Here is a 27,811-nt window from a genome sequence, read left to right on the forward strand (position 1 = left end):
AGTATTAAAATACTTATTTGTAAAATAAAACCATCAGTGCTAAAAAGATAGAGAAAGAGTGGCTTTCAAATAGTCTGAAAACTCGCACAGACACATACAGATATTGGACAAAAAGAGTTCAAATAATCATTTTAACTAAAATCATTATTATAAATGATCATAGGACCGATTTTTATGAATAATATATACCATACATTTTTATGTTAAACTTGTAAAAATATGTTTCAGGTTAATTTTTTTCTTATCGTATATATGTCCCTCCGACAGCAAGAGTTTTCTTAGGAAAGTTTCTTATGAATTTTATTCAAAATAGAATTGAAAACATTTGCATTTGTTTTCACAATATGACAGATCAGAATATAATAACGTTCCTTACGAAACTAATTTATAAAATTAATTGAACCCCCCTTTTCCACTTACAGAAAAAAAAACCTCCCTACATTTGATCAGATTCAAAAGTTCAGAAACGTTATATTGTTCTCATCCCACTTTGAATTTATAAAATAGATTGAACCCCCCTTTTCCACTTACAGAAAAACCCTCCCTACTCCCCCCGATGGACATCTTGAAAGAAAAATCCCGGAATCTATCTGGTTCCGGTTCTAAAATTGTTGTCGCCCCAATAGAGGACACCACTATCGCTTCATGACAACGGAAGTGAAAACAGTTGGCAACGATACGCTTGACTCTTTGATATGTTTTAACATTTATGGCACCAATCATTGTCAACACAGGATAAATACATTTAGATGTCAGGTACATTGTTTGGCTGTTCACATTCATAAACTCCTTTTTATGCTCACTTTATTTACTGTCAATGAAATAGTTGCACTAGCCACTACTTTTTTTATATCATATATATAATGTTAAAATTTAAGGCATCAATTGTTACCACAGGATTAATACATTTAAATGTCAGTTTCAATGTTTGACACATCACATTTACCCACAACTTATCAGAATCACTTCATTTACAATCATTTGATCATAGTTACAACCTCCTACATAAAGTTCAGTGGCGGATCCAGAAATTTTCATAAGTGGGGGCCCACTGACTGACCTAAGAGGGGGCCCGCTCCAGTCACGCTTCAGTGATTCCCTATATAAGCAACCAAATTTTTTCCCAAAAAGGGGGGGCCCGGGCCCCCTGGGCCCCCCCCCCTAAATCCGCCTATGAAGTTAATGCAAGATGCAGAGTATGTGATAACTATATAATAATTTCTATAAAGTTTAATCTATTATCAATATACCATTTTGCTACTGGGGATTCTGTGACCCTTGAGTTGACCCAAAAATTAGAAACACTTGAACTACTGATGTGAAACAACAACCTTTCTTGCAACATGCAACACTTTTAGAAAACGTCTGAGCAGAAATAGAATACATACATGTATATAAATATTCATAAGGAATCTATATTTGAACATCTTTGATTTACGTATCTCAAAGACTAAATCATCATACTTTTTGTGATCAGTTATACCAAATTTTTGGTGATTACCATGATTACTGTTTTATATATTAACAAGAGATGCATCATGCAAGGTATGATGATGTCAATAGGATCTTAACTTTAAATTAAGAGACAAAAGCAATTGATGTCAATTAGAGATTACCAACTATAGACAGGTGTCTTTTATTTTAGTTTATAATATGAACCTAAACATATAATATATCTTAATTGAAAAGAGGTTGGATTTGAGGGTCAAAATATATTTGTATTTTGCATCTCTCTGTGATATAGTTTCCTGTAGACTGTAGTAAGAAAATTTCATGTTACCAACTATGAACCAATATTGTTCAAGGATATAGTTTTTATGTACTAAATGGAATTATATTTTAAACTATATATATTTTTTTTATTTCCCAGGATGTCATCTGCAGCTGTCATGCCAATCTTTTTACCTGACTCTCAGGGTGCACCTTTAACAGAGAGACCTTCTGTTAAAAACAGTGGAAACAGACTTAGATCCGGGCGGAATGGTCCTCCATCTTCTCTCGGTAATTAAAAATAAGGCATTGGTATACAGTATACACTTATTAAAGTAAAAAATGGTGACTAAAATACTGTAAAAAATATGAGATGCAACAGCTACAATATTTGTAACTGCACCATTCACATCATACCTCTTGAAAAATAAAGGAAATACGAATAAGCATATTGTCTGCATAAGGTGTCTTGCTACAAATTTCGAAATATAATCTTTTGAAGTAACCAAATTCACAAAGCATTTGTTCTGCTTTTTTAATAGCCATTTAAGTCATATATATACAATTGTGTTTATATGTTTTATCGTTTGTTGATGTTCTTCACAGCATTGTAAATTTTCTGTTTTATTTTTAGGTTCTCCAAGCTCTGTTCAATCTCCTAATGCCAGTCTATCTAGTATAGAGATAGAGGCTTTAATGAGAGAGAAGGTGAGGACCAAACACCAAGACATAATGCAGGTATGAAACACTTTGTTGTTGTGTGCTTTAATGAGTGAAAATATTGCCTAACTAAACTGTCTGCACCTGTAATTGAACAAATGTATAAAAAGGATTATAAGGTTCACAGGGGAGCCATGTTGTCAACATTTAAAGGAAAATTGGAAAATAAAGAACTAAATTGATACTTCTTAACCAGGATGTCATAATTGTGCTTTTAATGATAATAATCATGATTGATTTGCTCCTCAAAAACTGACTATAATGTGAAAAAAATTGGCTCATATATGTTTCTCAGCAATTATATCTTTCTACAGCAAAGTACGTTTAGTCCATGGTTGTAGCCAGCATTTTTTAAGAAGTGACAACCTTTACAATGGTATGCATTTAAAGAGCATATCTAGATAAAAAATAAGTTTTAATATTTGTGAAGCTATCATATCATTTGAAATAATCTATAAACAGAATAAAGTGGTAAATTTTGATTTACAAAATTTTGATTTACAAAATTTTGATTTACAAAATTTTGGATTAGAATCGGTAAAAAAATGGAAGATAACAAATTTCAAATTAATGGACATCCTTTACCAAACATAAGTAAAATAAATAAATATATTTTTTTCTCTCTCACCATCTAACTGAAACAACTTACTTGAGTAAACACATGAAAAGTAGGATTTTTACTGCTATTCAGATATTGGTGCTAGAAAAAATTCAGGAATTTTACAAATAATTTCCTTTGTCTGGGTTAAGATATATAATGTAAACTTTTTTTTTATTCTTGAATTAAGATTATCATATCTGAGCTTATAATAAATATCTGTCGTGTGTTTGTACAGCATGTACAGGTAGCCAACTATATACACACATATAGATTGCACTGTTGGTCACAGTTTTGTCACATTGCAGTCCTGTATGATACACCACATAAACCAGGAATGTAGGAATTTTTGTTGATTTAAACTGTATTGTCAACATTCATATGGAATTTGGGGTCTGACATATATATACATGCACTATAAGTATAAACAAATTAGGTTTTTTATTTAACTGTACATCGATATCCAACAAGTTCAAATTATTAATTACTTTTTCTGGTTCTTAGTCAGCGTACTTCAGTTTTCAACTTTCAAGTAAACATTTTTCATTGTTAACAAGTATGAAGTATAAGTACTTTTATATTTCATATGTATTAATGTCAAAGTCTTATCCTGTAGTCTATATATATTTCATACAAAATTATCTTTGTACATGTACAAATCAACTATTGTTCAGTTTAACCCATATCCTAAAGACTGTTTCTTCAGAAAGTTAACTATATTAATAACAATGATATGTATATATATTTAAATTACCTTAACTAACAGAGAAATATTAATCTAATTTTCTAAACTAATTTAACATTCCTTTTCAAAGCACAAAAAAGAAAATTCCAGTGCACATATAGACATATGTATTGGTCACTTTTCACTATATACTTTATAAAACTATATATTTGTTCAAAATATCCCTTTGGTCATTTTTATCTTCTTACGGAAGTACAACTTGAAGCAGCATTATCATGCCCTTAGGTTGTAATTAAGTTATAAATTTGATTCAGAGTTTTTATATTTTGATGATATATTTACACAAAAGTATATTATTTTGCCCTGAAAATTTCTGTATGTTTTAACTAAATTACACCAAGGGAAGACAAATACAATTGGAGACCAAAATAATGACTAAATAGATTTTTAGACAATCCTACGTCTGCATGTGTTTGTTAAATCCAACCATAAACAACTTATAAATTTATTTTTTTGATTGAGAGTGACAAAATATTTATGTCTGTGCACTGTGAATTCCGTTATTCCCAACCTTGATTGTTTCTATTTCTGTTTTCAGGCCTTTATGACCTATGATATTGAAAACAATGGGGGTGTAACAAAAGGAGAATTTAGAAGGGTATTAGAATCCTTTTGTTTCCCCATGACCACTGAACAGTACGATGCGGTCGTGGCAAAGGTATCATACGCGGCCTGCAGTGTGTAGTGGTGTGATGGCTATTCACCTTCAGCACTTGGTGTACTTCACGATTTCTGGTTGTAGCTTTATTTACACATTTTATATTAAAACACCTTCTAATTTTGTACGACACATTTCTATTTTTTGCAATACCTTTGTTTTACACCTTGCCATATAACCATTTTTGTGATATTTTTCTGTGCGAAATTGAAGCTGTCATATAAGTTTATCTTATCCTGCAGTCTGCATATTTTTCATACAAAAAAAATTACTGTTTGAAATTTAATATCACCAAACACATATCACTTATCTTTTTGAAACTTTTTATATTTTGATTTATATATGCTTCTGATTAAATTAAGTGTGATTTTAAATGCCATACTGATTTATAAAGCTTCAAAAATTATAAGGCTTCTCCATTTTGCATGTTTTTAACTGTTGTACATTTTGTCCTAGCTATTCACTCCAAACTTTGAAAATATACTTTTTATTGTCGTAATGCTTTCAAACTTAATAGATATTGGAATACGATGTCAGTTATTTGTTAAATATATTTTTATTTTATTTTGAAGTAGAGTAAAATCACTGATGTATATTATTAATGATCTTTTTACATATAAAGTCAAATTTTTCAATAAATTGCAATCATTTATTTTTCATGCATGCATGTTCATCCAAATTTAATGTTTAATTTTGATATGGCATTAATAAAACTGCATGATAGCACATTTAACATTTGACTGATTTTTCAATTTGAAGTTTAGGTTTTTTAAGTCTAACAACTAATTCTCTTATAGCATGTTGGATAAAATATAAAAGCAGCTTTTCATTTCTAATATTAATCAGTGAGATAATAATGTGTGGAATTATAATCTTGAATTTTAAATAAATAAGAAACTGACATCATATTGTTCTTCTAAATTTGATACAAACTTTTCCCCTTTTTAGCTATTAAATGTGCTATTAGAGCATCTAGGTATAGTTAACTTTAGGTGATAGGCCAGGTATAAATTAGTTAGTGATGCCCAAATCCACAGTTTTTTTAATTAAAACATTACCTTGTTTAATATAGTTTTAGGGGTTTGTTTATTTATTTAGATGTAGGCCAGAATATTTATAAAAAAAGCTTTAAATGAATTTAATCCATGGTAATTTGTTTCACATTTTCCCTCTTTTAATGTAAATGACAATTATTTTATTTGGATCAAATTTTCAGATTTAAAGGTTGCTGCAGATGTTTAAAGTTCTTGTCAAATGCATAAACTGTCTTAAATGTTGTCAAAATGATATTGATCAATTATTATTGAACATTCAAAATTCAAAACCTTAATTTAAATAGACAATTAAGCAAGATGAGCCTATCTAGATATCTCTGTTTGATAAATTATTTAAATGGTTACATGTCTTTTTGCAGTTTAACTGAGCAGCTAAAATATGATTAGATTCTTATGATAAATGTTAGACAGGATTTAAATAGAAACAAAAGATTTTAACTTATCACCAATGGTTTTTGAAAATAGATTATAATACATTATGTTGGAACTTGGATGACAGGGTCATGTAGAATTTTTATAAATGCTTTTATTAAAAAAAAAATAGTATTTAAATACATCTTGAGGGTTGTATAAAATATACATGTTTTTATTCTTAAGTATTGTTTAAGTCAAAAGAAAAGAAAACTAGTAGAGCAAGACAAAGTTAGAAATAGAATAATATGGCTTCATTATTTTTTTTACCCCAAATCACAACTTCATGGACTCACCCATCAAATGTTGTCTTATTCACAAATTTTTTAAAGTAGTTTAAAAGTTGTGATGAAAGGGTTTTAAAACAAGTATAAATGCACAATATGAAGGCATAATATACATTACATATTCCAAAAATAATCTTATTAAGGGAAATGACTGCCTTGGTTATTATAGACTTCAAACTAAAACATAATTTCATGTTATAAGATATGACTATATATATTACAACTTATAATAAACATGCACATTATGTAATTTGTTTCTAATTTTGTAGGTTGAAAAGAACTCTAATAACACTGTGAAGTATGGTGACTTCCTGAACAAGTTTTATGGTCAACACAGACCTCCTACCTCACAGAGTAGGATTGTTGGATTCCAGAAGTAAGTTTGGGTAGAATCTTATTTTCTTTTCTTCAGAGCATTTTATATTTTATCAATATATTGTAAAAGAATGAATATAAATAACAACAAAATCCATGCACACAATTGGAAAAAAACCAAGACCATTAATTTCATTTAAAATTACTAGTACTACATTTGTATTTAACAATGCTCTAGCTTGTTTAGGCACTTCAAATTCTGTACTGAGGCTAAAGAAACAATCCTTTGGTGCTTTTCAAGAGGTGTTTGTACAAAAATGTTACAATGATATTTTTGTCAGTCAGAAAATTTAAATTTGAATTTATAGTTTAAAACTTATTTAGCTAGATTATGACTGCTGTTTATTACCATTGGCTTCAGAATTGGTTATGTATCTCTTTTTTTTTTATATATATATATATATATATATATATATATAAGTTGTTGAATTAAAAAAAATCCAATCTCCTTCTCAAAGTAAAGAATTGAACGCTTTTTTATGATGTGAGTTGTATTATTGATATCTCTCAAATTATTACTATATATCTATCAACATGGAGGAACAGTAATATTAATGTATTTTACAGGATGATGTTACCACCTTCATCTGCCAGAGAGATCAACGTTGACATGATAGAAAAGATGCTGAGGGATAAGGTAATAATGTCACATTGTAAACTTATAATAAAAATGTTGGTTTTTGTTTTGTTTTGTTGTCATGCCTGCCTTTAAATTAAAGATTTTAACCAGAAATGAGGGCCTCCTGTTGTTTGTCAAGAACAAACTTGGAGAAATAAAAAAACAGTGAAATTGACGTTTTCTCTGATTTCCTGCTTCAAGTACTCTTAATCTGTTATTTGAAATCCTGCCTGGGGTTATTTGAGTTTTGGGTTAAAACCTTTGTACTATTCACACCAAATTTGGTACTGAATTAAAAGTTTTTAAGTCACCAAAAAAACTTAAAAGCATACAATGGGAGATAACTCTAATTGTACCTAATTGATAACACCTTGTTCAAGATTGCTTCCCCTTGTTACTTCATTTCTCCTTTTTAGTTGTGAATTAAAATATTTTCATTCATTTAGTATTATTTTCCAGATAAGTGGGAATGTGAAGCCTGTTATAAAAGCCTTACAGTTATTTGACTACAACAGGGATGGCAAGATCCAGCGACATGAAATGAGACGTGTGATAGAAAACTATTGCTTTAAACTGAATGATCAACAGTTTGATAAGTAGGTTTATTTTGAAGAACCTATCTATATAAAAACCAGGAGATGTGGTATGATTGCTGATGTGACAACTATATCTATCAAAATTTAAATCAAATGGATGTAAGCAAATACAGGCAACTGTACTAACTTCAACAATAAGAAGAAAACTCACCATACTGTATACTCGTACTATAAAAGGCCAGACATGAAAAATATGAAACAATTCAGTAAACTTACAGCCTAATTTATAACAATTTACCCAAAAAAAAGAAATATGACAGACACGAATCTATGTTTTCCCTAAAAGACGATTTTAAATGAATGAACAGGAAAACAAAAAAACCTTATCATTAGAATTACTTTTATTGCTGTTTTTCATCTTGAACCTTATAGGGATATTTTCAAAATTTGGTGAAACATCCATGCATCACAGATAGATCAAGATATGGTCTTGCTGTTAGGAACTGTTGATTCCAATGTATTAAAGCTACACATTGATTAAATTTCTTTGGTTAACGTGAAATCTGCTAACAATCATTGTTATTCAGGTTGCGCAGCGTTATTGTACTATAATGTCTGTTCTAGATTATCTGTTTTTTTTTGTGGGCTTAACTGTTGACAAAAACACCATATTTACATTTATCCATGCTACACATCTAATGACAGTATTGTCAGTTTTTCCCAACTTAAAAAACTAAACACAAATTTGGATTCCTAATTTCACACATGTAGTACTGAAATGGTAAAGACATCAGTTCTGTTTATAAAATTTTCTTTCTTTTATTGGATTATATACTTTTGCTGAATTATAGCTAGGTTTTAAAACTCACCTAAGCAATTTTGCCTTTAAACAGTAAATAGTTTCATTATGTTTTTTACAGATTGTGGCAGAGATATGATTTTCACCACACTGGTATGGTGAATTACAAAGAATTTTTACACAGATTAGGTATAGCTGTAGCCAATCAAATAAGACCATTACCCGACAATGCTAAAGGAGGTAAGTTATGATGTCTTGTTTCATTCTTACATGCATTTTGAAAAACTTTTCTGGATGTGTCAATTACATATCACAATTGAATCACTTTGTCAGCAATATTCTGAATAAAAAAGTGAAAATTGCCATAATGTTTCTTTTCATTATAAAATTTTTGTTTACTGTGGCCACCAAATAAGAATTTATGGTTTATAAAATGCACTCTTATATTTTACTGGAAAAATGTTGAATGTAATCATAGAATTTGACCATCAGACACAAAAGAAATTCAAACTTAGTTTTTTTTTTTAATCAGATGAGTCCAATATCAAAAAGCTTTTGTTTTACATGTAGTTATAAATAAGAATTTTTGAAAGTTTTCAGTTCTAAAATTTAAGATAAATTCATCAGTTTTTTTTTTTAATGAGTTGTATTTTTACAATCTGAAAGTCCAACTTTGTTAACCATTGAGCTCTTTAGTGCATCTTGGTTTATAATTTGACCCAAAATAAGCGATGTCCAATTTCAAGTTTCACAGACATTTTGAATTATCACATGCACTTTAAGATGTTGGTCTCACAGAAGTCCTTGCAACACAGTATCTGAATTGTATGAGTGAATCTTTTTCAGTCTTGACTGCCACAGAAACCAGGTGAAGTGTTAATCACTGAAGCATGTACTTCATTGTTTATCATACATATTGCATGTTTATAGCATTCACTTTATGCCTTAACGGAACATTTTAAGAAGTTGTAAATCTTATTTGACGTATATGAAGAATAAAATTGATGTCCAATTTGAACAAAATTAATTGAAAGTACGATATTGTTTATGTTGTATAGTCCACACAAATGTTTAAAATTATTGATCAAACCTTGAAAATGTCACACAACTATTACCCTTTCCTATCATTTTGGTGTAATTCTGTTGTCTAATGGAATTGAACATTTTCAGTTATAAAATCTGTGATATTTGGTCCAAAGTGTATTACTTTTGAAGACTGGTGATTATTATGATAACATGATAAGTTATTGAGAGATAGGCATGTTTATACACTAGCTGTCAGGTTATGTGATTTTAGAAAAAAGCATGTTTACACTGTTCGGTCACATGGCTATTGCATGTTATTTTTTCACCTGATTTTTGTATAAAAATTTGAAATCACTAAATGAAAAGGTCATTGTTTTGAGAGAACGAAGATTTTTTTTAACTGACAATAAAAAAATCTTGGGAAAGTAGAATTTGAACATTTGTTTAGCATGAGGGATAAGAAACAAATCAACTTTTTGAATAAATATATGAGCTTATTTTTGCTATCATTTTAATACAAGTTTAAATGTTAATTTTTGATAATTATTGAACATTGGCACACAAAAGAATTGTCACCAGAGTGATATCATAGGAAGAATTCATAAATTTAGTATTTGAGGGGATTGTAGTTGATTTAATTCTATTGATGCTTTACAATAGGCAGTGCCTTTCTTTGAATGATTTCATTTACCATCTAAAGGATTGTAACACAGATTATGATATTTAATAAAAAAAATATGTCGAAATACCAGAATTATTTGAGAACTTTTGGTTTAGTAAAAGATCTTATCCAAATAATTAACTAAATTGGACTTGTTACACTTAATATCTTGGATTGTTTACACCATATTTTTAGTAGTAGAATTGTACATCATACACAATGCTCTATTTCTTTATACAAATCATCAAACATGGAATTGTTTCTTTAATTCTGGGTTGTTCCGATTTTAAACAAGGTAAATGTGGTGATCATTATTTGTTTTTTCTTCAGCCTTAGTATGGCAACAGCAGCAGGGACCACAACAGTCAGGAAAACACTTTAAACAGAGGAGAGATGATGAAATGGCCTTACAGAAAATGAACTTTAATCAGATAGAACTAGAATTCAGAAACAGGGTAAATATATTGCCAGTGATCATTTTCAAATTTAATTTCTTAGAAATTCACACAAACAAATCTGCATGATGAGGCTGTTATTAACACTTTTAATTTGTTAAAATGAACTCTATTGTGTTGCAGATATATATTGAAAAATAAGGCTTTTGGAATTTGGTGTGACTGAGGCAGTTGTCTGGATTTACCTCCATCAGCAACACTCAAATTCAAAATTAAGAAATCTAAGGATGTATGAATACTTATATACATGAGGAGACAATATTACAAAAAGGGGAAATAAAAAAAGTCAAATCTACACATGAATATGCTATTTCATCTGTAATCTTTGGGTTCTTTTTGAAATTTTACACTTGTTAATTTTACTTAGTTTTTTTATATATTTTGTAGATGAGAGTAAACCACTTGAATCTGAAGAAAATATTTTTATCATTTGACCGACATTTAGATGGATTCATTAACTTGGATGATTTGAAGTCCATTCTGATCCAGTTCACAATCCCTATGTCTGATCAGTTGTTTACACAGCTCATGGAAAGGTAAGCATGGTCTAAGAAGTTAATGATATCACAATATTATTTCATGTTACATTGGCCAAAAAATCTGTTTCTTGCCTCTCTTACCAGGGGCAGATCCAGCCATTTTAAAAAGGGGGGTTCCAACTATATGTCCCCATTCAAATGCATTGATCGTCCAAAAAAAGGGGGTTCCAACCCCCGGAACCCTCCCCTGGATCCACCACTGCTTACTGCCATTAATGTTCATGCCAACTCTAAACCTTTCCCTATTTGGTCAATTTAAAAAAAAAAGTTCCCTCTTATTTTTCTTTAACTTTCTACAATCAATAGAAGATTAAGATTTTCCATCCTTTTTAAAATCACTGTTCTCATAGAAAATAAGTAAAACCATCTTGAAGCAGTGGAAAAAAATCTCTGATAAAAATATTAAACCTAGTGTACTTAAAAACCCAAAGCATACATATAAAATTAAAAATAAAGTTACAGATAGCTACCCATTTAATAATATCTTTTAAAAACCCTTTAGAAGCTTTAAATGAATAACGAGTTGCAAGAAAATATGCATATCCATCTGGAGTTATTCATTTGTGTTTTCATTTTAGATGTGGTGTGAGAGGAAGCACCAAGATATCATGGGAAGCTTTTCTAGATAAGTTCCAAGATGCTCAATCCAATGGGAATGGACAAACACTGCCAATTAAACCTGCTCACAAGTATGTATTGTCTTATACAGTGGTTAATAATATGTAGTGTTTCACTATACTAGAACAGGCACATTTAAGGTGGTACCAAACACATTGACTAAAACTAATTTGGCTCGTTTAATTTTCATTAAATTTACTTTGACAAAAATATGAAATTTCAAAAACTTGAACCACATACAGAAAAATTTCATTGGCTATATTGCAGTTTGAAAAACACTTATTTTGATCATTGAGAAGTTTAATATTTCCTAAACAATACATTGTAAATTAAACATTCAGCAGATTTGTACACAGTTATCTCCCTGTAGTGTAATTTACCACCTTTATGTCTGACAAGTTGTAATAAAAAATATTTATATATAAGTGCTATCAAGATAATAAATTTAAAAGTTTCTTAAGAAATAGCATATTTTATTGATGTCAAATTAATTTAAGAAGACCTGTTAAAAATTAGCTACAAAATAATTTGGCAGGAAAGCATTTTTTTGACTACTACTTAGTCTACTGACAAACCTTAATTTTTTGTTGCTCTTTCACATTTGTTACATATTGCACAGAATTCTTATGTCTTTTGATATGATTTCCAGTATGACTCTCAATATCAGAAAAAATAATACATATTTAAAATGAGCTTGTTTTAAGTAAAACTTATTTTGTGAACATGCATCCATATTTATTGTTGTAGATTTAACCCAATCAGAGAAGGTATGAAGACTATAGAGGTAGAAGATATTTGGAGGCTTTTGTACAAACATGTACAGAACCATTACCCATCATTGAAACAGGCTTTCCTGGAAATTGATGCTGTAAGTTTTTTAAATTGTAACTTGGAGGTATTTGTTTGAAATTTTTTAGGAAATCAATTTTTATAAAGTAAATCATTCAAAACATTTGAGTCACTGACTTAATTTTACAATTCTTATACATGATATTTTAATAGCTCAATATTTTTTGTTCATAATTTGGTCACTATGACCTACATTTTTCATTTGGACATCCTAGATAAAATTTTGTGTTAAAAGTCCATTTCTCGAAAATCTTAATACTTCAATCCATGACTATCTTCTTTAAACAGTATACCTCATCTTATGGACTGTTTTTACTCTACTCTTTTTATGGCTATGTGTTATCGAAACAAGGTTTTCTTATATGTTAATTCATGAAATTCAACTTCAAAACCAGCATTGTTGCTACTTGAAAGAGAAAAGGTATTATTTAAATTTGTATCATTACAGACTAGGAAGGGGAGAATTACCAGGAAAGAGCTGAGGAATATTATAGAGAAATTCACATTCCGTCTTGAAGATGAGCAGTTTAAACAACTTATGTTGAAATTAGATCCATTTCATACCAACAACATTTCTTATCATCAGTTTCTGGAGCTGTTTGAAGAAACAGATGATTTGAAGGTAAGTAAAAGTACAGGTTGTCAATAATGACAGAAAACTAATTAACTATGAAATATTCAATAGAAATACCAATTCAACTGTTACAAGTAGTGTAAAAAAAGTAAAACACATTTACAAAAAATACTGAAATTATTTTATAATATATTTAGCATTTTTTCCAAAGAAAAAAAAGTAATAATAATTTCTGTATTTCATACTGAAAAATCAGAAATTATTGCAATGGTTTTTTTATTGTGTGAAATGTGTTAGGGTTATAATTGCAATAATTTAAACTTTTTTTTCAAATTTCAAATTTGTAGCCTCAATTGTACAATAGTAATTGAAAACAAATCTAATATTGGAAATATTAACAATAAATTGACTGGATATGAGACAGAAAAAAATCAAGAATATCTGTTATGAAAGTAATGTATTGTAATGATTTCTCTTACAGGAAGGTCATAAATGGTTAAAATCAACACATAGATTTAATGAAAACACAAAACCTGTTGTTATGGCATGGGAAACAGTAAGTAAAATAATTTCATATTATAATTCAAAAGTATTGAGAGTATTTGCAATATCCATATATAATTCATTGTTACTACCATTCACCATCTTTTTCTCATACCTTTTCTACTTAAATCTTGATAAATTATTAATTCTCGAAAGAAACAATAACATATTATGAAATGGTCATGTGCTATAATGAAATCAAAGAAAAAATATTTTGCACTATTCATGCTGAAGAATTTTATATATAAACTGACAGATTGCACACAGTTTACATAAGATTTGTACCTGTTCAGTACATATTAACAGAAAATTGAAAAAAAAAATATAAGTAGACTTCAGTAGAAGTTCTATATGTTTTATAATACAATAGAGAAATATTTCCCCAAAAAAAAAAATCACTAAGATGATTTAGTAAATATTTAAACTTACATCGTACCTCATTTAATTCTTATAATTTCAGATTGAAGAAATATTAAGAGAAAAAATAACAGAAAATTGGAAGAATGTTAGTGGTGCAATTATGGACTATGATCATAGAAGGGAAGGAAAAATAGCTGCCTCTAAAATGAAGAAAGTTATAGATTTATATGTACTACCTGTATCGGATAGTCACTTTGAAAAGTAAGAACTATATTCATCCCATACTCCACTTATATAATCCACTGTGAACCAGTCTTGAAGGATTTTTTTATAATGTATAAAATTAACTAGTTTAGTAAGATCAGCTCTTATTTGGGGGTATTCTGTTTAATAGTAATGCATATAGAAAATATATCAATTACTTGTTGCAAAATAAAATTGATCAGACTGATTCTTTTGTATTTCCAAGAATTTAAAACCTGCTGTTCAATAGTTTCAAAAATTCCTAATTCTTATTTCTTATTGTACAAATGATTAGTATAAGTGAACTCACCACTGTCAAAGCTTAGGGGAGGTTGAGCACTCATAACCATGTTAACCAGACCACATATTCATATACCTGTTGGAGCCTCTAGTTTAGTGGTTGTTGATGGTTGATGGTTGTTATAACTGTCTTCTGTTAAATATTATTATTTAAATCAGGCCATTGGTGTTCATTTGGAATTGTTTCATATTTTGTCATCCTAGGCCTGTTACAGATTAATTTGTAATGTGGGTTTTGCTCATTGCTGAAGGTTGTAAAGTGATGTATTGTAGTTTACAAACTTGTTCTTGGTGGATAGTTCTTTCATTGACAATTTAACCACATCTCTTTATTTTTGTATTAATGATAGAACAATGACAAGAGATTCTGGTCACATTAAATTATAACTATTGTTGAACCTTGTTAATTTCAGTATGTTAAGTAGATGTAAGGACTGTGTAAATGGAAAAGTGAATTATATAGAATTCCTGGAGAATTTAAAAGTAGATGTACGCCCAGGTGATCTTATTGGTCTCAGCCATCAAATCACCAATGGATGTGACCAGCGGGAAAATGATCGACTAGGAGAACAAGTTGTAAGGTAATTGAAAACAAATTATCATAATGAGACAAATGTTATACAGGTTATAAGAAACCACTTTCACCAAAATACTAAAAAAAACTTACAAATCATGAAATCAGAATTTTAAATCAACCTCTGCAACATCCTCACCAATACAAAACAACTAGGTAGTTACTAACCTCTGAATTAGCAGTGGCACTGATGCTATACTAGTTATCAAACAGAAATAATGAAATCAAAACATATCCATTATACTGAACAGCAAATTGACATTATTTTATTTTACTAGGTTTATTTTTAAAAGTACTAAGACAAAATTTCATATAAATTAAACAAGACTTTGATCTATAAATTTTTACTATTTTGTTTATGGATTGTAATAAATAATACATTTCTATTTTTGTGCAGACAATATAAGAATTCTAAGAGAGAAAGAGATAGAACAGGAATGATGACCGCTGATGAAGTCATCATCAGGTTAAAAGACCGAATGTCGCAGCACACAATACAGATACGCCAGTCTTTCCTGCAATTTGATAAAAGTGGGCGAGGAAAAGTCTTCAAACGACATTTTAGAGAGGTAAAATATTAAAGATCTTACAATAGAAAGCAACATAGAAATAATTTTAAAAAGGCATGTGGGGGAGGAGCCAAGGGGAAACTATCCAGCAACATAACAAATCCCTAAATGATACAATGACACAGTTTTTAAACCACTAACTTTTTAAACAGTCAGTTCAGATTTAAAAAAATATAAAAAAATATACACATTTTTCTTAAGAATGAGATTTTGTCTTTGTTGAGTCATTACACATTTTGTTGTTTTTTTAAGTATTAATTGATCTTGTATTTCCCTTATTGCAGATTGGTTATTTGATCTCTAAATTTACATCTTTTCTTCTCTATAAAATTATATAGATTACAGCAGAATATATTGAGTGTGCAGGTAAAAGTAATGTCTTTGGTTAGCTTGCTTGCTAGTTTAATAGTGAAGTTTAGCTAGTCCTACAAACAGCAAACTCACCAAAGATTTTACCTTCACACTAAATGCATTCTGCTGTAACAAAATTTGAGTATTGAATTGAAGTAAAAAGAAAATTTTGAGATCAATGAAACCAGAAAAAAGATAAATTTCTTTTGTGCTACATAAATCTGTGAAACCTCTCTTCTATGTATTTATTCATGATTTTAACAACACATCTAGTAATGTATAAATTGAATGGTTAAGCTATTAGAATAATTTTTAGTATGTAATTGTAAAAATATTTACTAATTTCTTTTTGATTGTTAGGTTTTAGCTAGTTATGGTATGGTTATGTCAGATGAACAATTTCAAGAGTTAACAAGAATGTTGGGATTTGAGAATGGTTCCTTATCTTACACTGATTTCATCCAAGCCTTTGAAGATCCACGTATACAAGGGCCTGGAGAGGATATACAAAGAAGTGGAAACCATCGGGTCAACCCAATCCGCGGTGATGAAGAGGGAATGACTGCTGATCAGGTGGAGGCTAAACTGAGGCAAAAACTTCGGGAAAACTTTGCTGTAAGCGTAAATGAAAAATTGTTTTTTATTTATCCATAATGTGTTACATATAGAATTGTTATAATAACTATATATGAATATCACAAGGATTAAAAAAAATGACAGAAGAAAAAATCTTCCAATTGGGTTCCACCCTCTCAACAGGAGATTTGAGTGGCTATATTATTTTTCTTTGATCTTAAATCTCATAATGAAACTTTCGAAATTATGTGAGGCATTTATTAGGTAAGAAATGATGTACATACTTATATATTTATTTAAAATTAAGAGAAGTTATGTAAAATGAATACTTTATGATGCAGCCAGGTATTTTTTTGTTTTGCTGTTTGATTTAAGTTCACTTACCCGGTACTCAATTTAAAATACTCATTTAATTTGCTGTTTTGTTTATTTCAGAATTTGAGAGCAGCATTTTATAAATTTGATGATGATCACAATGGACTAATTAACAAAAGAAATTTCAGAAGAATATTAGACTCATTTATGTGCATTATGTCAGAAAGTGAATTTGAAATTTTATGCAAAAAATTAGGAATCAGTAAAAATACTAAGATATCATATGAGGAGTTTCTACAGAGATTTGAAGTCAGAGATACAGCTGAAGGTCATAAATGGCTGAACTCTGTTCACAGGTAATACAATAAATATAGTTTCTTTTCATTATTGAAATTAAAAAAAAAATTAATTGGCCACTTGCAAGAAAAATATTTGATACCTAAATAAATTCTGGTGATATAAAAACAGCTGTGTGATGTTTTCCAAGACAATGAAGTAATAAGACAAAACTGTATTTAAAAAGCACACATTTGTATTTATATTTTGTATAAGACAAAGGGAAGTAATCAAGTTAATTTTATATATTAAATGTACGTATTTCATTACAGATGGAATGAAACACTGCCTACACCAGAATTTACTGCAGAAAACGCCTTTGAAGCATTACGAGAAAAAGTTCATTTACAGTGGCGAGATATAGCAAAGGTATTTCATTTTAAAAACTTCTAAACATTTAAAAAATTTATAACAATTTGAAAAATTTTACTGTTATTGTTTACAATAATTGACAATTTAAATAAAAAAAATATGTGAAATAAGGAATATAACCAAGGAGGTTAATGTTATTCACAGCTTAGTAACCATAGTAACTAGACTTTTTTATGCCCCACCTACGATAGTAGAGGGGCATTATGTTTTCTGGTTTGTGCATCTGTTCGTCCGTCCGTCCTTCTGTCCGTCCGTTCGTCCCACTTCAGGATAAAGTTTTAGGTCAAGGTAGTTTTTTGATGAAGTTGAAGTCCAATCAACTTGAAACTCAGTACACATGTGCCCTATGATATGATCTTTCTAATTTTAATGCCAAATTAGTGTTTTGACCCCAATTTCATGGTTCACTGAACATAGAAAATGATAGTGCGAGTGGGGCATCCGTGTACTATGGACACATTCTTGTTTTTTCATCAATACCATCTTGACTTTGCATTTCTTTTCGTAACAAAATCCCTAAAAGCAAACAATAAATTAAATGGCCTAAAATTTCTATGGAAGATATTGACAGATTGTCATAACATAAGGGTAAGTGCGGTACAAAATATTGAATCAATTTCTTCTATTGTATTATCATATATCTGCTAACTTTATAGTAGAAACAGGATATTTAATATAACTTATGATTGAATTTCAGGCCTTTATGTCTGTTGATTCTAGTGGTAGAAATATAGTGACAAAAAGAGACCTCAGAGAGCTATTGTTTAAATTTGTTCTTCCTATGGGACCTGAGGAATTCAAAAAGCTTTGGAAAATGTAAGTTATCTTTATTTATCACATACCTGAAGTAATCATATTTTATAAAGTAGTGAACTTGTGTATATAAATTAAAAGTTACTCAGTAGACCTTGATATTTATAATGAAACTAAAATCATTCATAAACAAATAGCTTTTTTTCATACACAAAAAACTTAAGTCAATTTAGAATAAGCAACAAACAAACATAAAGCTAAATAAATGAATATTTTGGTTGATTTCACTGCTGCTGTAAAAAAACTATACATCATTTATCTTGCTTAACAATATTACATAATCAATCCAAAAATAATTTTATCATACTATTCATTGCATCGAATATTTAATTATGGAACTTTTGTTATATTTAGGTATGATGATTCAGGTAAAGGATACATCACACATCACGACTTATTGGCAAAGATGGGCGTGTCAGAACATTTTACACCATCTGATGATGTGGGTACCAGTACGAAAATTATTGATGAAAGTAAAAGAACTTTACTGGATCATAATGAAACACAATTAAAGAAACAAGAGAGGATAACTCTCCATCAGGCTCAGAGAACTGCATTTATGCCTGCTGAACAAGTAGCAAGGCAGTTAAGGTAATTAAACCTTCTGTAAATTAAGTAGTTTATATTTCCTAATCAATGATATTTCACAAAATTGATCTATATTATAGATATCCATAACTATATTATAGCTGTATATTAATTTTTTATCACTTCAGGAGTCTTTCAATTTTTGGAGCATTACAACCTTTATTTAATCCTTTTGAAAAGTTTTAGTTTTCCGTTTAACTCCACAAGGTACCTTTTCCAAATACTTTTAGTTTGCAGATCAGAGTATCAACATTTTACAGATACATCGATACAATTGGGTTTTTTGTAAAAAAAATTGACAAATCAAGTTTGATTGATAACCCATCATGGTTTCCATTAAATTGAAGTGATATTATATAAAGGTTAAAATTTCGTGGATATATTCTTTCCACGAATAAACAAAATTAAATCCTCCACGAAAATTTCTGCTCTTACAGCATGAAGATTCAACAAAAGTAATAACATTTGCAGGTTTGTATATCATTTCATGTAAATATATGTATTTTTTTAACATTGCAGGGACAAGATTCGTGATAATTATAATGATTTCTACTCAGCCTTTAGAAAGTATGATACAAAGAAAAAGGGTTCATTATCAGTCAGTGAAATACAGCAAGTACTCAATGATCACAACTTGTTTATGAATGATGAAGAATTCTTCAGATTGATGGACTCGTAAGTATTTATTTTAGTAGTTAATTTATATACAGTTGTACTTACGCTCCAATATTTATTTATCAACACTTCAAAGACACAAATCGCACTTGTCTTATCAAACTGTACTTTCTAAGTGATATCTCTAGTTTTAAAACAAAATATTATTAAACTTAACAACTTGGATGGAGAGTTGTCTCATTGGCACTGAGATACCACATATTCTTATATCTACTTAATAACTAATGCCTTAAGCTCCTGTATTTTTTTAAATGAACTTTCACTGCATTAATAACTAATACTATTGTTTATTTTTTATAGAATTGGTTTGAGAACAAATCGAAGTAGATTGAATTATGAGGAATTTTTACATGCATTTGAGGATGGAAGGAAATCAAGTTATGGTAATAGACCAACCAAAATAGATATTGTAGAAAATCATGGTTTGTCGCCACAGGATGCTGAAAACAGGGTCAGAGAAACTGTTGCTCAACAAACAGATGTTTTAGGAAGGGTAAGAGCTAGAATATATATTTTATCACATTTATTTCTTTTAATTTAAAAGGAGAGAAAAAGTATGTTTTTATACTGTAAAATCAGAAATATTTGCAATCTTTTTATTATTGCAAAATTAGGAAAGATAAGGTGTTGCAAAAATAAAAATTCTCATTTTAGATTTTATAGCATTTCCCCCAAACTCACTAATTAATCTGTCCATAGTGGATTTTTGTCGAGCCTGCAACTTTTGTTGCAGAAAGCTCGACATAGGGATAGTGATCCGGCAGCGGCGGCGGCGGCGTTAGTTCACTTCTCAAAAGCTTTATATTTTAAAAGGTGGAAGACCTGGATGCTTCATACTTTGTATATAGATGCTTCATGTTACAAAGTTTCCATCAGTCACATGTCCAATGTCCTTGACCTCATTTTCATGGTTCAGTGACCACTTGAAAAAAAAGTTCAAATTTTTTGTAATGTTGAATTCTCTCTTATTATAAGTAATAGGATAACTATATTTGATATGTGCGTACCTTGCAAGGTCCTCATGTCTGTCAGACAGTTTTCACTTGACCTCGACCTCATTTCATGAATCAGTGAACAAGGTTAAGTTTTGGTGGTCAAGTCCATATCTCAGATACTATAAGCAATAGGGCTAGTATATTCGGTGTATGGAAGTACTGTAAGGTGTTCATGTCCAACTGGCAGGTGTCAACTGACCTTGACCTCATTTTCATGGTTCAGTGGTTACAGTTAAGTTTTTGAGTTTTGGTCTTTTTATCTAATACTATATGCCATAGGTCAACTATATTTGGTGTATGGAAATATTTTATGATCTTTATGTCAGTCACGCAGGTTTTATTTGACCGTGACCTCATTTTCACGGTTCATTGCACAGTGTTAAGTTTTTGTGTTTGGTCTATTTTTCTTAAACTATAAGTAATGGGTCAACTATATATGTTGAATAGAAGCATTGTTAGCTGTACATGTCTGCCTGGCATGGTTCATCTGACCGTGACCTCATTTTCAAGGTTCATTGGTCTTTGTTTAGTTATCTTGGTTAATGTTAAGTTTATGTGACAGTTGTAACAAAGCTTAGCTTTATACTTAGGACAATCAACATAATATCAATGATTAGTATAGAAGGCGAGACATTTCAGCGTGTGCACTCTTGTTGGATATTATGAATTAGTAGTATAGTATTAGGGAAATGTGCCTTTGTCAATATAAGACAACTATCCACAAGATACCAAAGTGCAAGGTGGTACTATAATAAATGTGAATGATTTTTTTAAATGACCATGGTGAAATGGAGTATACAATTACTGTAGCTGAGGTAACATACAGTTTGAACTTTTATTTTTACAGGCATTTGGATCATTTGACAAGAATGGGTCAAATCTGATACCAGCAGAAGATTTCAGAAGGATTCTGGACATTTTTGTATTTAAAATGACAAACCAGCAATGGAAACATCTGTTATCAAAGTTACAAACCACAGATAACATGATCAATTATGCTTTGTTCCTCGACCAATATAACCAAACAGAACAAGAAGTAAGTAAAGCTTGATATTTCTAAAGTTACAACTACAGATAACATGATCAACTATGCTTTATTCCTCGAACAATATAACCAAACAGAACAAGAAGTAAGTAAAGCATAAAAAGAACAAACAGAATTTTGTTATAAGATAATATTGATGAACATTTGTTGTTTAATACTTTAAATTCAATTAAAATTTAATTTTGTATCTTTTCGCTTGTAAGAACTGTTAGAGATGAGTGAAATTTGGGGTTTGTCCAAATTAAAGAACTTTTCACTTCAATACATAAATTAATATGTTTTACAAGAATTTTGTTATGTATTGGAATGAATATGACGAAGGTGAACCAACCATCTGAGTACCTGTATTTATAATTTACAGCATAGGTGTTTTTTTTTTTGTGGTATTATCAGTACTGCAAAGTTATTGGAAAATTTGTAAAAGTTATATTCAATGTAATTGTCATATTTTATAATATTTTATATGCTGATTTCAGGACACAGAAAAATGGTTGGCTGCTCTTCAGAAATCTATCAGAGATCAGACTCCAACTCTATTAATGATAGATGACCTCCAGGATTGTATCAGAGAGGCTGTTCAAGGTCATTTCTACCTCCTTACACAAGCATTTACAGATGTGGACTATGCTGGAATTGGTGCTGTCACCAAAGAGGATTTTAAAAATCTATTCACAAAAAATATTATGAGAACATCTGATGAACAGGTACTATAAACATTACATTTGTTAAGATAAAAAAGGTACTTCCTCAACTGAAATGTAACCTTTACCATTCCGTAGAATTTCCCTAATTTGTTTGTTGTTTTTTTAAAATATATTGGCATAACATTATCACTTCACAGTAGTTTGGTGCCATTTACATAATCAATCAGAATAAACCAAATTTATATGAAAGACCTTATTTAAACTTTGAGCAGAAGCCTGAACAATAAAACATTTCACATTTTTTAGATATTAGTTCTATGAGAAAATAGTGTTCAAATTCTTTTTTTCTTTTTTTAATTATTTCACTCATTGAATATACTTTTATGTTTTTTCTTTACAGTTTGAAAAACTCTGGGGCAGTTTACCCATAAATGATTTTGGAAATCTAGATTACAAAGAATTCTTACGAAGATATGCTGGAGATAAACCAGAACTTAAACAAAGTGTGCAAAGACCATCATCTACCATGCCTCGTGCTTGTCCACCTAGTCGAGCAATGAGTAGATCAATGACACAGGTGAGTCGGAAAATTATTGTATGTGGAATCAAACTTTACAGCATCTGGTATTAAGCTATTGAAAGGTAGATTCAGCAAAATAAGATTTAAAGCACTTAGACCCCTTATAGAGCTAGATTTATCGTTAATGCAGACTTTTTACCTGTTCCACTTTAAATTATGGGGGCCAATAAGTTGATATTTCATTTAGAAAACATGTTGTTGATCCAACTGTGCCACACTTTCTGACACAATTAGTTGACAGGTGTGTGTAAAAGTGAGATCAGACCTAGAAAATCAGATTCACAGAAATATCTGACTTGCTATAGTCTTTTGTTTGAAATAAAGGAATGCTATATATTCAGTGAAACTGGATGATAAGTTTGAAAGAACAGAAAGGATTGACAAAAGTTGCCCTAAGATATATTGAATTGCTTTTTAATAAAGATGAAGAAATTTTTATAGATTCTAATGATGACTATATTAAGTGTTCTTTTATTTCTAGCTTGATTTTGGCCGATCAGGAAGTAGAATGCAGATGTCTAGAGCTCGTTCTCGTCTATCAACACCTATGATTAATGCAGAAACTGCAGAAAATATACTGAAAAATACTGTATTTAGAAACTGGAAAAATATTCAGAGACATTGTAGAAACCAAGACCAACAGAATACAGGAACAATCAAAGTTGAACAACTAAGAGGTATCTACTTTCTGCTAGTGTTTTTTTTTTCAAAATCAAAATTTGTTATTATTTCATCCAGCCAAATTTTAAGCAAAACATTTTAGCTATTACAACAGTTTTGACATTGATATATATGGTAACAGTTTATTTGTCAATGAAAAAGCCACTTTTATTCATTGTCAACTTTGTGTCCCTGCAATTTTTCTCCTTTCTAGACTTTGTATTTCGACTTTTTCAGATTAATTAAAAATAAATCAAATTTTATGTGTTGAACTATGATGAACAAACTTATAAACCTAATGATAACATTTATAGGCCACCACATTTTATACAACATAGTCTAAAAAGTCTGCAAACTTAAATTAACTTTAAATAAAATTCAACAAATTTATTTAACCTGAATATCAACTCAACATTTAAAAAAAAGAGAATCTGCAGAAATGACCATAATTCAAGTTATATCAGCCTCATTTCCATGCCATTATATGTATCCAAGCAAGGATAATTTTGAGATTATTTCTTTTTCTCTATTAATTTATCCAGGCAGGTAGCTAATTACAAATGCTAGTGTTTCCAGGTTTGTTTTAAGGAATAGAGTAAATTACTAAACAAAACATTAAACAGATTCTCTAGTTTTTTTGCTTTTGTTTTCAGATATCTTGATAGCCAATGGTGTTGATATGCCAGAAGAAGAGTTTTTTGATTTGATGACTAAGTATGACTTGAAAGAAAATGGAACGTTTGCATATGTAGAATTCTTACGCCATTTCATTCTATCACTGAAACCAAAGGAAGAAACCAATTTGATGTCGAGAAGAAAACTGCCACCTACAAGAGCTTCGGTAAGATATTTTCTCCATAGTAACAAGGATGATATCTATTTTCTAGAAATTATTTAATCGTGTATGTTTAGGATAGACCTTTGAATACTATTAGTTACTTTAAAACCTTAACTTCAGCATTTATGTATAAAAAATTTATGAATGAATTCAGATGGTAGTTAATACTCTACACTTAAATAAACTCTTACTCCAGTTTTTTAATATGAAGAATTTAATAGGCTTAAATTTAAGTATTTTAATCAAGTGTCTTTGAAGACATTCTTTACCACCTGGTATAATAAGTGAATGAATTTGTAATTAATTTCATTTTCAGATGTCAGCTGGCCACACAAGTAACAATTTCTTTGATGCAATGATACGTGTCAGGGACTGTGTGTTAGAGCACTGGAAAGAGATGAGAAGAACATTCAGAAATGTGGATAGTGGTAATACAGGAATAGTGGACTCGTTAGAATTTAGACAAATTTTACGTCAGTTTAATGTTAATCTTTCAGAGGAAGAATTTTTCCATCTTTTATCTTACTATGACAAAAATTTGGACGGGAAAGTTAGTTACAATGACTTTATACGGGCATATTTACAGCATGCATGAGAAAAATGTACTGACTACTGTTGTGTAAAATGCAATCATGTTATGTTTCGTCCATTGTCCATTATAGGCAAGAATTATGATTAGAAGTGTGTAACTATTTGAAAGTGATGAACGAAATATATGAATGAGAGATTGTTATAATCCTTGGCAAGACAATGAAAGTGCATAAAGCACATGATGGCTTGGAAAATTTCACAGGCTTTTTAATTGAAATATGCAATATTGAAGTCTCTGTAAATTGTGATACTTTTATTTTTGTTTAAAGTGCTATTAATGGTTAAGTGTGCTAAGTTCTTGACAGTTGCATTTGTAAGTTTAAGATTTTCAATTGTCACATATGTATTAAACAATAAATTTCATTCCATGAATTGGGATTGACATTTGACCATTTTATATAGATAATGAAAATTTTAATTTCAAGTGACCTTTTGTTTTTATGCCCCACCTACGATAGTAGAGGGGCATTATGTTTTCTGGTCTGTGGCTCCGTTCGTTCGTTCGTCCGTCCGTCCGTTCGTTCGTTCGTCCTGCTTCAGGTTAAAGTTTTTGGTCAAGGTAGTTTTCGATGAAGCTGAAGTCCAATCAACTTATAACTTGGTACACTTGTTGCTTATGATATGATCTTTCTAATTTTAAAGCCAAATTAGACTTTTGACCCCAATTTCACGGTCCATTGAACATAGAAAATGAAAGTGGGAGTTTCAGGTTAAAGTTTTTGGTCAAGGTAGTTTTTGATGAAGCTGAAGTCCAATCAACTTGAAACTTAGTACACTTGTTGCTTATGATATGATCTTTCTAATTTTAAAGCCAAACTAGACTTTTGACCCCAATTTCACGGTCCATTGAACATAGAAAATGAAAGTGGGAGGTTCAGGTTAAAGTTTTTGGTCAAGGTAGTTTTTGATGAAGCTGAAGTCCTATCAACTTGAAACTTAGTACACTTGTTGCTTATGGTATGATCTTTCTAATTTTAAAGCCAAATTAGACTTTTAACCCCAATTTCACGGTCCACTTAACATAGAAAATGAAAATGGAAGTTTCAGGTTAAAGTTTTTGGTCAAGGTAGTTTTTGATGAAATTGAAGTCAAATCAACTTGAAACTTAGTACAAATGTTCCCTATAGTATAATCCGTCTAATTTTAATGCCAAATTAGGTTTTTACCCTATTTCACGGTCCATGGAACATGGAAAATGATTGAGTGGGGCATCCGTGTACTTTGGACACATTCTTGTTTCAGTATCTAAGTACATTAAAAACATAGCCAATGTATTCTAAGATATACTCCAATGCTATTTCTTACCCATATCTATTTATGTTAGCATGATGGTTATATTGACAGTTGGATTTCTGTGTCCAAGCAAGGAAGGGAAAGCTCCTCTATAGGGTATTTCTTCATCCTCTTATCCATTGGCTCACTCAAATGGAGGAATACTGGCATTTAAATTGCACACACATGTGTAGAACAGTAATCAGTAGAAGGCATTTTTGTAGAATCATGAAGAAAATATTTACAATTATAGTAAAGCAAAACAAGATCCTTGGAAAGCAAGATGTCCTTAGGCTAAACCATTCTAGATTTCCTGTGGCAAATCTAGAGGGAGGGGTTCCGGGGGTAGGAACCCCCCTTTTTTCTTGACAATTAATGCATTTGAATGGGGGACTCCTTTATCCTGGGTTGGACCCCTTTTAAAAATGGTTGGATCGCCCCTGATTTCACTCCCTGCTACTTGTCATAAGATCAATGTGTCACTATGTGTGATGACTCAAATAATTCTTTGGCCTGTGGTATTGACCTCTTACCCTAGAAATTATAATTATGCTAATACCAAGACCTTTATAGTATTGTGACATCAGCATTGAAATTTTAACTAATTTAGGTATATTTTTGTATGTTCTTGTAATACATTGTGTTTTTTGTTGTATGATCAAACACATGTTTATCTTGCACCAATCATTTTATTGCCTCATCATGTTATCTGTGATAAATCTATTGTTGATTGTCTTCTGTACATATTTATATTCACTATTTTAGATAGTTTTATTTTTATTACTGCTGTTATAGTTCTACCGTTTTTTTTTTATATATAATTGATCTTTTTAAACTAGTCTTTTTAGAATCTCTATTATGGGGAGAATAAGTTATATTTACATTTATGCAGGGTTTCTGGTTATGCAAGGGTTTACACTGTAGATTATTGCTAAGATTGTAGGGAACACAGTTAACATGGCGCCTTTTTCCAAATATCAATAATCCTTGATAGAGGGTATAGTGGTAACCAAATTTTCATTTTACACTCAATTTTAAATCTATAAATCGCACCTTTTTGTCACAGTCATAAATGTTGTCTGCAAAGTCAAATCAAAGAATTCAACTTATACTTTTGAGATTGGATATTGCTATATTCTTATACTGCCTTTCATACAGAACTTATTATACTGTCATTCTGTCTGTTTTTGCCTGTGATATATGTACTATTTCATGTTTGTCAGTATTATTACAGTTGAAAATAAAAGTTTTAACTGTTAAATAGAGTTTTATAGTTATATTTCATTGTCAGATCTTTCTCAGAAATTTCAGCAGAATACAAATTGCGTACTAGATC

At 30.1% G+C, this 27,811-nt stretch overlaps 1 protein-coding gene across 3 annotated transcripts; it reads left to right on the forward strand.

Moving 5' to 3' along the window:
* The first annotated feature begins 614 nt into the window (after positions 1–614).
* Positions 615–27,736, forward strand: LOC143048131 (EF-hand calcium-binding domain-containing protein 6-like). 3 transcript variants are annotated; one of them, XM_076221621.1, is made up of 30 exons: positions 615–756; positions 1,871–2,001; positions 2,345–2,448; positions 4,312–4,431; positions 6,454–6,560; positions 7,127–7,196; positions 7,638–7,774; positions 8,635–8,753; positions 10,531–10,655; positions 11,043–11,191; positions 11,773–11,883; positions 12,560–12,680; positions 13,110–13,283; positions 13,717–13,791; positions 14,239–14,399; positions 15,095–15,262; positions 15,653–15,824; positions 16,536–16,790; positions 17,187–17,422; positions 17,675–17,771; positions 18,472–18,590; positions 18,942–19,178; positions 19,695–19,850; positions 20,151–20,343; positions 21,693–21,881; positions 22,367–22,594; positions 22,935–23,111; positions 23,596–23,791; positions 24,428–24,615; positions 24,929–27,736. In XM_076221621.1, exons 2-30 carry the CDS (start codon positions 1,872–1,874, stop codon positions 25,205–25,207), a joined length of 4,593 nt encoding a protein of 1,530 aa, XP_076077736.1. In that variant the 5' UTR covers positions 615–756; position 1,871; the 3' UTR covers positions 25,208–27,736. The 3 variants fall into 3 exon arrangements, with proteins under 3 accessions (XP_076077736.1, XP_076077737.1, XP_076077738.1); XM_076221622.1 differs by lacking the exon at positions 4,312–4,431; XM_076221623.1 differs by lacking the exon at positions 4,312–4,431 and having other exon boundaries at positions 2,345–2,418.
* The last annotated feature ends 75 nt before the right edge of the window (positions 27,737–27,811 follow it).

The sequence above is a fragment of the Mytilus galloprovincialis genome, chromosome 10 (genome assembly GCF_965363235.1).
Source record: "Mytilus galloprovincialis chromosome 10, xbMytGall1.hap1.1, whole genome shotgun sequence".
Classification (NCBI taxonomy): domain Eukaryota; kingdom Metazoa; phylum Mollusca; class Bivalvia; order Mytilida; family Mytilidae; genus Mytilus; species Mytilus galloprovincialis.